At 58.6% G+C, this 14,198-nt stretch overlaps 2 protein-coding genes across 2 annotated transcripts; one reads left to right on the top strand and one right to left on the bottom strand.

The window, feature by feature from the left end:
• Positions 1–178: 178 nt before the first annotated feature.
• On the bottom strand, positions 179–1,794 carry TLX2 (T cell leukemia homeobox 2). The gene is made up of 3 exons (XM_004611999.2): positions 1,395–1,794; positions 759–996; positions 179–395 (listed from the first exon to the last, which is right to left on the bottom strand). Exons 1-3 carry the CDS (start codon positions 1,792–1,794, stop codon positions 179–181), a joined length of 855 nt encoding a protein of 284 aa, XP_004612056.1.
• Positions 1,795–9,129: 7,335 nt separating this feature from the next.
• PCGF1 (polycomb group ring finger 1) lies at positions 9,130–11,827 on the top strand. The gene is made up of 9 exons (XM_004611998.2): positions 9,130–9,334; positions 9,756–9,861; positions 10,026–10,178; positions 10,341–10,412; positions 10,540–10,645; positions 10,814–10,847; positions 10,933–11,019; positions 11,525–11,605; positions 11,685–11,827. The coding sequence occupies exons 1-9, from the start codon at positions 9,242–9,244 to the stop codon at positions 11,730–11,732; spliced, it is 780 nt and encodes a 259-aa protein (XP_004612055.1). The 5' UTR covers positions 9,130–9,241; the 3' UTR covers positions 11,733–11,827.
• The last annotated feature ends 2,371 nt before the right edge of the window (positions 11,828–14,198 follow it).

Genomic DNA, 14,198 nt, shown 5'->3' with positions numbered 1-14,198 from the left:
CCAGCTGCAGGTCCCGCCCCCTCGACGGCTCAGGTTCCAGCTGCGGTGCAGGAGTCTTTCGGCGGAGAGGAGGTGGGAAAGGCCGCACAGTGCAGGCGGGGAGCCGGCGGTTGCTCGAGGGGCCCTGGCTGCTTCACGCACGGCCCTCGGAAAGACAAAGGCGCGCGACCCGCTGAGCTCACACCACAGACGCGAGCCCGGACACCGACGCCACCTTGTTGTCCTCAGCCCAGGGCTGCAGATTCTGCAGCGCGAAGAGCGACGAGTTGTGCAGGCAGAGCGGGTCCGGCGGCAGCGGCGGCCGTAGGGGTCGCGGGAGCGCGTCCTGCTGCAGGTGCAGGAGCAGCCGGCCGGCGCGGTGCCGCTCCGCCTCGCGCTCCTCGGCCGTCTGGCGCCTGGACGGGAGAACGCGGCGGTCAGCGCACCCTGGTCAGCGCCCCCTGCCTCGCGACCCCTGTGCCTAGCCTTCGACCCGCGACCCTCGCCCCACGACCCTGCCCCACCCCGTGCCTCTCGCCCTCTGCCCCGTGGCCCTGCCTCTTGCTCCGTGCCCCCTACCCCGAGACCCAACCCCACCCCGCAACCCCAGCCCAGCGCCTCGAGCCCCCTGCTTCGCGCCCCGCGTCCTCCAGCCCCGCGCCCCGCGGCACCCGCCTCTCACCCCCTACCCGCGCCCTCCAGCCCCGCGCCCCCTGTCCCGTGGCCCTGCGCCCCCCGCCCCGTGCCCCTCGTTCCGCGCCCAGCTCCCCGCGCCTCACCGCCACTTGGTGCGCCGGTTCTGGAACCAGGTCTTGACCTGCGCGTCCGTCATGCGTAGGGCCTTGGCCAGCGCCGCCCTCTCGGCCGACGCCAGGTACTTCTGGCGCAGGAAGCGCCGCTCCAGCTCCAGCACCTGCGAGCGCGAGAAGGACGTGCGCGGCTTCTTGCGCTTCGGGGGGGTCCGGTTCTGGTAGGGGTGACCGATGCGGCGCGTGCCGGAGAAGGGGGAGAGCGCGGCTACCGGGAGGAAGGAAGGGCAGGGCAGGGTTGGTGGCGATCGCAGCGTCCCCGGCCTGACAGGGGCCCCATGCTCGCCTCGGCTCCAGGGAAGCCCGGGGCAAGCCTCGGGAGTCACGGCCCTCCTCTGGGCTGGGGGGCCGCCGTCCGCCTCCACTTCACCTGCCCTCCCTCGTTGTGGACCGTGGGTGGCAGGGGAGGGCGCGGGCATCGACGGCAGTTCCGTCCCGCATCACCTCTGAGGGAAGGGACCGCGAGATACAAACTGGGGGCGCGGTTTCCGGGATGATGGGGGTGGGGAGGACTAGGAAAGGGGACCGAGAGTTAGATGGAAGACTAGGAGATGGGGTGCTGGGGTCAGCGTGGAGCACGGCGCGACAGGAGTCGGGCTGCCTTACCCGTGAGCCGGTCCTTGGCCAAACGGCGGCCGCTGTCCATCCAAGGGAAGGTGAGGCCCGCGAGGCCCCCGGCGCCGCCCAAGCCCGAGGGTCCGGGCACGGCGGGCGCGCCTCCCGCGGGCGGCGGAACGGGCAGCGGGCGGTGCGCGGGGACGCGGATCACGCCGCCCGGGCCCACGCCGGAGCTCCCGGGCAGCGGGGCCAGAGAGCCCGGGGGGCCGTAGCCGGAGGTTCCGTGAAAAGCCCCCGGGAACGCTGCGGTCTCCCCAGGGCCTTGGCCCCCGCGGCCCGGGCCCAGGCCGCTCCCGGGGGGCTCCGGGCAGCTCAGGATCTGGTCGATGCCAAAGCTGATGGGTTCGTGGTGCGGCAGGTGGTGCGAGGCCAGCACCGCCGGCTCCATGGGTCCGGCTCGGGGAGGACCCCCGGGGCGCGCGGCTGGGGAGGGCGCAGCGGGCTGCTCCGGGAGCCGAGCGACGGCGCTCTCGGAGCAGCGGGCCTCAGGGGCCTGCGGGTCTGGCCACGGCGGGGCGCCGGGGCCCCCACGACAGCTTCATCCCTGTGCACGGGGAGTAGCCGCGCCCGTGCCGGCCGCTGCCGGGCGTCAGCGCCGGGACTTGCATCCCGGGGTAGCGCGACGGGCTGGGGCCCCAGAAGCGCGCCGGCCGGCTCGGAGCGTAGACGGACACGGGGTGGCTGGGGCCTCTGCCCGACTCCAGGATGGAGAGGGTTGGCCGACTCGGGCTGGGGCAGTGACTGACAGATCCGCCTCGGGTGGGCAGTGGGGGCTGGGGGAGGGCAGGGGCGGGGCCGGGGCCGTTAAAGGGGAAGAGACGCCTGTTTGCGCCAAGCCGCGAGAACCTGGCCTGCCGCGCGGGTGCGGGTGCGGGTGCTGGTGCGGGGTAGCGGCGGTGTTAGGAGCAAGGCCGAGCGCGGGATGGACCGAGCCCGGGCCACGGCGCGCTGAGTCAGCTGCGATGCTCACTGCATCTCCATCCTCGCCGGCCGCCGCCTGTGCGCGTCTTGGCTCTCCCCGGCTGGCCCGGCAGGTGCCCCCTCCCTCGGCCCCCACTCTGCGCCTGCCGATAGGGCCGGCCTGCCGACTATCAGATTCGTTGTGACCCCTGCCTAAGTGGCCTCGGAGTCCAAATCTCGTTGTGACTTTCTCGGCTGCCTTGGGAAGAGGCTGGGGGACAGCGCCCGGCGAGTTGGAGGCCTGGGAAGAGGACAGGTGTGGGGAGAGGAGTGACAGGACGCGGACAGAGGGCTGGGACGGGGATCAAGCCCTCTGGGCCTGGGGTCCGGTGCTCCTCCCCGCCAGTCCTGGAGCAGCCAGGCCTTCTGAGAGCACCGGGGGTGGGCAGCAGGGCTCCTTAGACTTTATTGAGGGTTTCGGATTTGGGGTAACACGCGGAACTGTGGATCCACTCGGCTGCGTTAGGCCTGTGGGGATATGGGACTAGCCTTGTGACCCCTCAACAGAGGACAGTGCCCCCAACCCCGCATCTAGGAAATCTCCACCCCGCATCTAGGAAATCTACAAAGCGTGCACACACAAGCACACACAGACACAGACACACAGACACAGACACACACACACACAGACACACACACACACACACACACACACACACACCCTCTCTGGCCAGAGGAGGAAATCTACACCGACGACATGTGCGACCTTACTGAGGTCTCCGCAGTTCCCCCGCAGCCTCCGTGCGCTGGGTGCCACACTGCACCAAAGCGCCCCAAACTGCGCCTGCAGCGGGTCACAGAGGGAGGTGCGGGAAGACCCAAGCTGCCCGTGACCTTGTGACCTCTGCCCACGGGAGCCGCGGCTGGGAGTGTGTGAACCCTGCATCCTTCTCCGGGATGGGACCCCCGCCGGCCGGGCCCCCGCGCCTTGGTCCCGCCCCCGCCGCCGCCCGGCCCGGTGCAGGCCGCCATAATCGGGTTAGCTGGGTCGGAATTACATTACCTTCCCCGGCCCGCCCCGGCCCTGGGGGGGGGCCTGGCGCCTCCGAGCCGGTGAGACTGGGCGCGGGGAGGGGGACGTTCCTGCCATCCCGCGGCGGGTGGGCACCGACCACCAGCTTGGTTGGCCTGGGACACGTGATGGCCGAAGGACCCCTCCCTTATAGTGCCAGCCTTTGCCCCGTGACCCCACCCGGCTCCAGCGCTAGGCTTTCCGCGGCCGGTTCCCGCGTGGGCCGAAATGCGCCCGATCTTGGCAGCCAGGTCCTCTGGGAGAGCGATCTTCCAGTCGATTGTCCAGGATCCCCTGGGAAAGGCTCTGCCCCTCCTTTCTCCCCAGCAGATGGGCTGGCAGCCTGGCGCCTGGGGCAGGGTGAGGCCTTTTTTCTCTCCAGGGAACCAGGAATGATATTTGGGCATCTGGGCAGGAAGATAAATAAGAGAAAAAAGAGAGTGGGCTTTCCCCCCAACGCAAAGTTATCAGCACCCCCACCCCTGGGTTTCTCAAACGCCTTAATTTGAAAGGGGTGAACTCTGTGCAGGGGTGGTTGCTAATATGCCTACCCTCCCCCTTATCTTGACCACCCCCAATTATCTGATTCTTCAGCCCCGCCAATGGTCCTGCCTGTTTGGCGGCTGTGCTTCTATCTTGGTGGAGACAGACTTATGCACTGTGCCTCTCTGGGGCCTGAGCACCCTCTCTCAGATAGTGGGGTGACTGGAAAGCCTGAGGCCTCTGCTGCTCCAGAGATGGCCTGGGTGGGACCCTCTAACAGAGAACAGAGAGACGAGAGAAAGAGAGAGAGAGAGAGAGAGAGAGAGAGAGAGAGAGAGAGAGAGAGAGAGAGAGAGAGAGAGAGAGAGAGAAGGAAAATGAAAGCATGTCTCTGAAGGGGTTTAGTTTGTCATGCTTTTCCCAGAGCTAGCTGGTGGGCCTCTGAGGATAGGGTTCCCATTTATTCCATGGCCACAGAGCTGAATCGGTCTTGAGAGGATCAGTGAGGGCAAGTATTGTGCAGATCTGTGCTGGTGCCCATCAAGGTCACAAATGACATTGCCACCTAGAAATTGACCTGGAGAATGATCACCCACAGTGTGGTACATAAACATCTTCTGGAAGGAGGGGCAAAGATCTTAGTGCCTCTCGCTGGCCCTAGACGGAGGCCATAGTTAATGGTCTAGGTCCCGACTGTGTGCTGCATGCACCCTTAAGCACCCATGGGAGCAGCCCCTAGCTCAGAGGAGCCCCCGAGCAAACAACAAATAAAAATAAGGGAATCCTGGACCCAGCCATATAGCTCAGAGCATTTGCCTTGCATGTGTAAAACATGGTTCAATCCAAATAATTGAAAAAAAAAAAAGTATCAATGGGGGCTAGAGCGATAGTACAGTGGGTAGGGCATTTGCCTTGCACATGGCCAACCCAGGTTCAATTCCCAGTATCCCATATGGTCCCCCCAAGCACTACCAGGAGTAATTCCTGAGTGCATGAGCTAGGAGTGACCCCTGTGCATTGCCAGGTGTGACCCAAAAAAAGCAAATAAATAAATAAATAAATAAAAGCATCAATGTCTGTCAGCCTAGGGATGTCTCTGCATAACCTACCCTCTTTGGTCCCCTGAGTCCCAGGAAAAGACAGTTCACTAATTTTTGGTCTAAGATGGGGTACCTGGAGTCAGAATTCCCACTTCCCTCATGCATTGCTTTGAAATTTGTCTCACTGTATCTTACATTCATGTAATTCCTCCAACTGTTTTTATTTTTTGGAGGGGAGGGGAGCATACCTAGGGCCTACTCCTGATTCCTTGCTCAAGGATCACTTATAGTAAAAGGAGTTAAGGGGCTAAATCAGGTGTCAGGGACTGAACATGGGTCTGCCCTGTGCAAGGCAAGTGTTCACCTGCAGTTCTTTGTTTCCAGGCATAAGACTGTAGCAGGGAAAAGCTGTGTTCCCAGCCTGTGTCCCTGCTCAATCCTCTGCTCCCTGACCCGTGGCCTTGCAGGGAGAAGGTCTTGGTCCTTCCTCCCCTCAAGTTTGGAATCTTTATATTTTTGAGAGAAATCATTTCTCTTTTCCATTCTACTTGTCCTTAGTTATTCTCCCCCATCATGTCTATATTCCTCCTATCTCACTGTAAGCTGGCTTCACCTCACAGACCTTTCTCTGATATCATTATCCAGGAGTCTCTGACCTTTTCTATTTTCCTGATCATAGCTGTTTCTTTTGTGTGTGGGGGGGGGGCAGGGAGAGACCCAGTCATGTTCAGGACTTTCTTCTGGCTCTGCACTCAGGAATCACTTGGGTGGGCTCGCCTCCTGCAAGGCAAGGGCACTACCTACTGAAGCCTCATAGCTCTTTTGTTTACATCCTGTAATATTGTCTTAGTCTTATCTTTAGACTTTCAGAGTCATTGCTTTTTTTTTTTCTTTCTGGGTCACACCCGGTGATGCACAAGGGTCACTCCTGGCTCTGCTCTCAGGAATCACTCCTGGTGGTGCTCGGGGGACCATATGGGATACTGGGAATTGAACCTGGGTCAGCCACGTGCAAGGCAAACGCCCTAGCTGCTGTACTATCGCTCCAGCCCCCAGAGTCATTGCTTTTTATCCTCCATGGACTTGCTTCTTCCTCTGAAGACAGGAAGCGTTCTTCAGAGCTCAGACTTCTTCTTCATCTCTCTACAAGAACTCAGTTCTTATCCTTCCTAAGTCCTATCTATGTGTTTACTCAGAAGACTCTGCAACCTCCATTCCTGTTTCTGACACCTGTGCTCCAACCCCACTGTTCTAGCCTTCTACCCAGTTTACTGCAACTCCCTTACCACTGCAACTACAAACTTTACAGCAACTACCTTAAATTCAACAGGCTAAAGGACTTGCCTCCCAACTCCCCATTTATTTCCTCCTATTTAGCTTGGAACTATTTTATATGTTGCCCTTCCTTTCCATTTTTATTAATAAAATTCTAATTTAGGGGGCTGCAGTGATAGCACAGTGGGTAGGGTGTTTGGCTTGCAAGCGGCCAACCCAGGTTCAATTCCCAGCATCCATCCCATATGGTCCCCTGAGCACTGCCAGGAGTAATTCCTGAGTGCAAAGCCAGGAGTAATCCCTGTGCATCGCTGGGTGTGACCCAAAAAGAAAAAAATTTCTAATTTAGGCTATGATCCCCACCCACATTCATTCATCTGCTCACCCAGTGACCAATGGAGCCATATCTCTGCCCCCCCCAATTGTGAATTGTGATAGAATGAATAACAATTAGACACTCCGTGATGGAGATAGAGATGTAAGCACAGCTGAGAAATCCTTGGCACTGAGAAGCTGTCATTCTAGTAAGGCAGGTGAAAGACAAGAAAAATACACATGTTAAGTGCAGAAGAAAAAGAAAATGAGGGAGAGAATGAAAAAGTTGATGGGGTGGGGGCAGGATTATGATCCATCTGGTCTGGACACCAAAGACCTCATGCAGAGTATAGAGCTGAAGGAAGAAAGAAGGCATTTTGATATCTGAGTTTTTTAAGTTGGGATACAATGAGAGTATATCCTGGTGTATCTGTGGAACAAAGAGTGACAGGTCCGCTAGGGCTGATAAAAATGAGTGACTAAGACCAGGCCAATCCTTGAAGACCTGGGGCCTTTATTCTGATTGAAAAGGAAAGCTATTGAAAGGTTTTAAACAGGAAAGGAAGACACTTGATCTTTTTTATAGAGGCCAACCCCTGCTGGGGGGGGGGGAAATGTAGTGCTGGTGATATAACTCAAGGCCTTGGACATACTAGAGACATCTGTCACTTAAGAAATCTCCCCTGCCCCAGCCTTAATTCATCATTTTTTTCAACAGATTTCTTAATATACAAATAATTTTATTTTCATTTTTTGGTTTTAGGGCCATACCCAGCCAAGCTCAAGGGTTACTCCTGGCTTTGCATCAGGAATTACTCCTGGTGGTACTTGGGGAACCATATGAGATGCTGGGGATTAAACCTGGCGTGGACATGTGCGAGACTAGACCTTACACACTGTACTATTGCTCCAGCCACTCATTTTTAATTTTATTGTTGTTGTTGTTTGGGGGCCACTCCCCGCTATATTCAGGGCTTACTTCTGGTTCTGTTCTCAGGGATCAGCCCTGACAGTGGTCAGAGGACAATAATAAGCAGTGCTGGAGATTGTATCTGGGGCAGCTGTAAGCAAGGTAAGTGCCAAACCCACTAACCTTTTTTTTTTAATCGTGGAACCATGATTTACTATAGCTCTAGGTTTGATTCCCAGCACCACATGGTCACCTGAGCACTGCTAAGTGAGTACTGTTGGATGTAGCCCTGATGTCCTTCAGAGCTAGTTGGGAAGGGCACTAAAAATAAAACACACATAAGAGCCCTAACAAACTGCTTATTTTGTACAATTTAATGGATGTGGATCCAGCAAAGGACTAGAGCCTTGCATGCAGAGGTCCCCAAGTTCTACCCCCAGAGTCCCCCAAGCACTGACAGATCCAGCGGTACTTCATGGAAACTTGTGTACAGTCCAGCCAGTCGGGCTAAGTTGAGGCCCTTCCGAAACAAGCAAAGTATACAATTTGACACATTTTGACAACTCAGAAAACTTTCCTTGTATCCTTCTTATTTTTGTTTCACCAGAAACACCGAGCCCCTAGATTGAGAACAGACTAAGGGGCAGCAGAGGTGAAAACAGGAAGCCTGCGAGAGGCCACTGCAATCGCTGTCCAGAGGAGAGATGCTACCTTGGTCCTGGGAGGCAGTGAGCAGCTGATTACAAAACCAGTCATCCCATGAACCTGCCACTTATCCACTCGATCTCATTCTGGAGCTAAATGAACAAAATACTGCCTTGATAGGGCAACTCTCTAAAAAAAAAAAAAGAAAGAAAAAAAAGAAAATCACCTAGCTTCCTATTGTCCTCGGGCTGAAAGTCCCACTTTTCGTCATTCTCTTCCACTCGGCCTTGATTTCCCCACGCGTCATACCCGCCCCATCCCGAAACTGTGCTATCCTCCGCCCCACCCCTAGCCCGCGCCGACAGAGTGAGTCCCCTTTCCTCCAGAGCGCCTTTCTGAGACCTCCACTGCGACCCCTCCCTTCCCGAATCTCCTCCGACTGCACACGGGGTGCATCGCTTCTCTGCCCCGAGGATGCACACGACGCACACGCACGCGCTCGGGTCCCCGGGTCCGCGCCGAGCACGGGGCCGGCGCGCCGCGGTCCTCGGCGTCCTCCCCTCCTCCTTCGGCATCTGCTCTGCATTAGTCTGTCCCAGGCCTCCGCAGGCGCCGGTGATTGAATCATCATCATTAACCAGGGTCTGTCCCCCCCTCCGCCCCCTATTCCCGGCGGCAGGGGGAGGGGAGGGGGGAGGCGGTAAGCTCACTCCCCGGGGTCCCTCCCTCCGCCGAGCCCCCGCAGTATCCCGCCGCCGAGCCCGGAAAGGGTCCCGCGTCGGACTCGGGGAACGTGACCCGGAGGCCGGCGCGGCGGCCTCGGGGGGCGCTTCTGAGGCCCGGCTGTCGCCGCCGGAGCTCGACGAGCCCGAGCGGCCGCGGCCGCGACGGCCACCGCCTCAGAGGACAGAAAGGGCCTTCAACAGTTAGTCCCGAGGCCGGACGGGGCCCACCAGAAGGACAGCTCCCTGAGGTCGAGGAGCTGGGCTCCCTCCCCACGACGCCCCCGCTCCCCAATTACGCTAGGAGAGGGGGAGGGGCCTGTGGGGCTCAGGTGAGCACACGGGGAGCAAGGCACGTGGGCGGGGCCTGACGGGGGCCAGCGAATCCGAAAAGACTTAGGCCCTCGTTGCCGGGCGACAAGTCCCGCCTCGCAGGCGGCACCGGAAGTGGCAGGCCGGGCTCAGGCTTTAAGATGGCGTCTCCTCAGGGGGGCCAGATTGCGATCGCGATGAGGCTTCGGAACCAGCTCCAGTCAGTGTACAAGATGGACCCACTTCGGAACGAGGTGCAGGGGCGGCAGGGTTACTGCTGTAGTCGGCTAGTAGCTCGAACCGGGGCCGGAGACAGGACGGGCGGTGGCCGGGCGGGCGCCCAGTGCGCCTGCGCAGAGGCCGGGCGCCCAGCGCGCATGCGCGATCGCGTTCCTCTCGCCGGCCCTGCCGCTAGGGCGCCTGCGCCGTGCGCCGCCCACGTCACCGTGTCCCCCCTGGGAGAGGAAGGTCTGGCCGGCGCACGTGAAGGGAGCCCCCGCTGTGCGCGGAGCCCTCTGCTGGGCGGAGGCGGACCGTCAGCCCCCAGGAGCCGAGGACGCCGGGGTGCGGGCTTTGGCCACGGGTTGCCCTAAGAGAGGCGACAAGTGAGATGGGACGGAGTCGGGGTGGGGTCGCGGGCGGATGGGTGATGAGTGATGGAGGGTGTGCCCGCAGGAGGAGGTCCGAGTGAAGATCAAAGACCTGAATGAGCACATCGTCTGCTGCCTGTGTGCAGGCTACTTCGTGGACGCCACCACCATAACCGAGTGTCTTCATACTTGTGAGTGTCCATCGCTCTCAGGCCCATTCCTGCACATCCTTGTCCCCACACTGCCTCAGATTGGCCTCCAGCCGCCAGGCCGCCTATTTCAGCGCCCCACACCGCCCCCATCCCCAGAACCCGATCCCCAGGAGTTCCTAGAGCCTGCCCCTCACTTCCTACAGTCTGCAAAAGTTGTATTGTGAAGTACCTCCAGACCAGCAAGTACTGCCCCATGTGCAACATCAAGATCCACGAGACACAGCCACTGCTCAACCTCAAACTGGACCGGGTCATGCAGGACATCGTGTACAAGCTAGTGCCTGGTTTGCAGGACAGTGAGTGACCAGCCTGTTGCGGAGAGGCCTCTTAAGGACGGGTGGTGGGGTGGCAGCTTCAGATGACAAGCATTTTGGTGGGAATCCTGTGGGTTGACACCCAGCAGAAAGGTGAAGGAGAGCTAGTACCCGAATCAGCACTCACACTCCACGGCTTTCCAGGTGAGGAGAAACGGATACGAGAATTTTATCAGTCCCGAGGCCTGGACCGGGTCACCCAGCCCAGTGGGGAAGGTATGTGTCCCAGCAACAGCAGGCTGCTGGGGTCATGTCCCCGAGCATTCTTCTGCCCAGTCTTGTTCTCTGTGGGGAACGGCGTTTGGGGCATGTGTCACCCTCCTCACTGGCGTGTCTTCATTAGAACCATCCCTGAGCAGCCTTGGCCTCCCGTTCAGCAGCTTTGACCACTCGAAAGCCCATTACTACCGCTATGATGAGCAACTGAGCTTATGCCTGGAGCGGCTCAGGTGAGGGGCCGGTGCAGTGGCAGAGCCAGGGAGGGGTTTGGGCAGAAGGCGGGCAGGTAGGGAGTGGCAGATCCCTTGGAGAAAATGTGTGTCCCCCCACCCCATCCCCCTTGGAGAAGCAGCGAGGGGCTCTCGCTCCCTAACCTGTCTGTTCCCTCTCTCCCGCAGTTCTGGCAAAGACAAGAATAAAAGTGTCCTACAGGTGAGGGGAGCGCAAGGGGTGCCTATCTCAGGACACGCCCCTCCACATGGCCCTTCCCTCACAAACTGTCCCTTTCTCCTCCCAGAACAAATATGTCCGATGTTCCGTTAGAGCTGAGGTTCGCCATCTCCGCCGGGTCCTCTGTCATCGCTTGATGATAAGCCCCCAGCATGTGAGTATTCGCACTCTGTTTGGTATTGTGGGGACAGCGAAGGGAGGTGGGCTCAGGAGGTAAGACAGGCTCTAGAGTAGAACGGGGAGAGGGGGTTGATTGGCTTTTTGGGCAATGCTCTGGGGTATCCTGGCTCTGCACTTAGGAATTACCTTCTGGCAGTGTTTGGGGGACCACATGGGATGCCAGGGATCGAACCCCGGTTGGCCGCGTGCAAGGCAAACACTCTCCCTGCTGTACTATCGCCCCAGCCCCAGAAGAGGGTCATTTTGGGTCTGCAAGATGAGGGTTTCTGGGGTGGGGGTGGGAGTGTCAGAGCGGTAGTAGCGCAGATAGGGCATTTGCCTTGCATAGGGCCCATCCCTTACATCCCATATGGTCCCCTAAGCCCTGCCAGGCGTGATTCATGAGCACAGAGTGAGGAGTTAAACCCTGAGCATAGCTGGTGTGGCCCAGAAACCAAGGAAAAAAGAGAGAATTCCAGGAACGTCTACCTCCTTCCTAGGTGCAGCTCCTTTTTGACAATGAAGTTCTTCCTGATCACATGACCATGAAGCAGCTCTGGCTCTCCCGCTGGTTTGGCAAGGTGAGCCAGGCCCAGGGTGCAGGGGCCGCTGTGTGGGGAGAATGGAAACTGACCACTTCTTGCTTTCTTCTCTCCTCAGCCATCTCCTTTGCTTTTACAATACAGTGTGAAAGAGAAGAGGAGGTAGGGGCCAAGCCCCTCCCCTCCCCCCCTCCCCCCCAGATATTTATGGCAGATCAATTGTGGCTTTATTTTTGAAATAAAAAAAGCTTTTAAAAAGCATCTCTTTTCTTCCTTTTAAGTTTTTGGGCCACACCCAGTGGTGCTTGAGGGCTACTCGTGGCTCTGTGCTGGGGGTAGTTCTTAGCCATGGTTGGGAGACCACGCCGTGTCAAGGATTGGACCCAGGCTGGCCACAAAGTATGCCCTCGGCTCTCTGAGCTAGCTCTCTGGCCACTTTTCTTTCCCCCTGACTGGCTACACCCTCCTGCCTTGCCTGTCTCCTGTTTCCCGGAGAAGCCTGCTGGACTCTTCATGAAGAGGATCTTTCTGTCTGGTCCCTCAGATTTGTAAGAGGAGAAGCGGAGGGCCCTAACGTGTAAGATTCAGAGGGTGAGCTAAAGGGCCAGGGAGGTGGCACAACGGACACACTGCTCTAGGCTTTGCTTGGAGCCACTCTGCAGAGCAGCGATCAGGGTAACCTCTGGCCCCACACACTGGTGTCCAGACCCTAGGGACTGCGTTCTCAGCCATCACTGAGTACTGCAGACTTGAAGGGAACAGACAGGGCAAAGGCTGCACAGTGGCCAGTGCCAGGCTGAAGAATGAGTTTTTATGTTTGGTTTGGTGTTTGAGTCAGACTCGGCGGTACCCAGTCTGCAAGTCAGGGCTCTGACCCTGAGGAGTGACTCCTGGCTCTGCGCTCAGGAATCACTCCTCTTAGGCTCAGGGGACCATACCGGGTGCTGGGGATTGGACCGCAGCCGGTCATGTGCGAAGCAAGTGCTGTACTTGCAGTGCTATTGCTCCAGCCCCGGAAGAGTGATATTTTACGGACAGACTAGAGAACTGCATTGTGGGAGGAGCGTCAGAACTGAGGGAAGAGGGGCTGGAGAGATAGCACAGCGGGTAGGGCGTTTGCCTTGCATGCGGCCAACCTGGGTTCAAATCCCAGCATCCCATATGGTCCCCTGAGCACGGCCAGGGGTAATTCCTGAGTGCAGAGCCAGGAGTAAACCCTGTGCATCGCCAGGTGTGACCCAAAAAGCAAAAAAACAAAAAAAGAACTGAGGGAAGATGAGGGGAGCGGCAGGGATGGAGTTGTAGGCCTGACTGGCCATATATGGTTCACTGGGCCTTCAGGAATCTGGGTCTGCTGAAACTGGGATGCATAGAGGGTGGGGGCGGGGGGAAGCTGGTGACAGGAGAACAAAGGCAGCGTCATGGGACAGGAGGCCAGACTCAACACCATTGATTAATGTAGTGAGCATGCCTCATCTTTCTGAGCTCAGTCATGAACTCGATACTCTGGAAATACACCTAGCCTGTCGGCTTTGGGACCAGAGATGGTACAGCGAGTATGGGACTCGCACATGGCCGCCCCCAGTTTGATTCCCAGCACCACATATGGTCTTCTGAGCAATTCCTGAGCACTGCTGGGTGGCCCCAAAACAGAAAGAAAAAAGAAGGCCACTCAGAGAAGAAAGACAGAAGCCTGCCCAGCAGGCTCATGGCAGCTGAGGATGGTCCGAGGAGGCGTCCCTGCAGGCAGAAGTGCAGCTGTGGGCCGGGCAGGCCTGGTGGTGCGGGCAGCTCGCAGTGGGCCGCACTTACAGCTGACGGCTCAGTGGGGGACCCCTGTTCCAGGCCGCTGTCCCCAAGCACTGCCAGGAACAACACTGACCACAGAGCCAGAGTAACCCAGAGTAAGCGAAGCATCTCTAGGACTAGCCTCCCCAAACGAAACTCGTTTAGAATAGATACAGAAAACCTGAGGTAGCCCTAGGTGCTCCTGGCCTGTCGCCATCAGCCTGGCTTCCCTCCATACACCTCGAAGTTGTGGGCCAAGAGAAAGGCCCAGTGGCACTGCACCCTGCAAGGAAGTGCCCCGAGCTGCACTGGGCACAGTCTCCGAGGTTCCTACATCTGGGGATCCTTCCCACCCACCCATTCAGGTGCCCCTGAATGTCCCAGGGTATTCACCTCCAGGAAACTCCTGCAGCCAGACCAGGGCTGTGCTTCCAAGGTGCGGGATTTATCCGTGTGTCTGGGACTGCGTGTTAGAAGGGGGCAGGCAGACAGAAGGCAGCTTAGCTTGCATTCCACTTCTGCGCAGTCTCTGGCCTCATGTCACTTGGCTGCTTGCACTCAGCAGGGGGGAGAGCTGCTGAGGTTGGTGCGGCCTTTGGCATAGAGATCAGAGGAGAGAGAAGGAACTGCCTGGAATCGTGGGTCTGGGGTTCGTGGGTGGGTGAGAAGGTTTCCAGTTGCATTTCCACCCCACCCCCATCTGCTCACGGTGACAACACACAGCCTCGGTGACCAGCAGAGTGGCCCTGAGTTCTCTGGGCTGCCCCAGAAGACAAGCAGAGCAGCTGTGCCAGAGAGAAGCTGGGGAGGGGCTTGCCTTACTCCCCAGGCCGCTGGCCCCCTG

The sequence above is a fragment of the Sorex araneus genome, chromosome X (genome assembly GCF_027595985.1).
Source record: "Sorex araneus isolate mSorAra2 chromosome X, mSorAra2.pri, whole genome shotgun sequence".
Lineage (NCBI taxonomy): Eukaryota > Metazoa > Chordata > Mammalia > Eulipotyphla > Soricidae > Sorex > Sorex araneus.
Note: the sequence above shows the minus strand (reverse complement) of the source record. Positions and strands in the feature narration are given on the sequence as shown.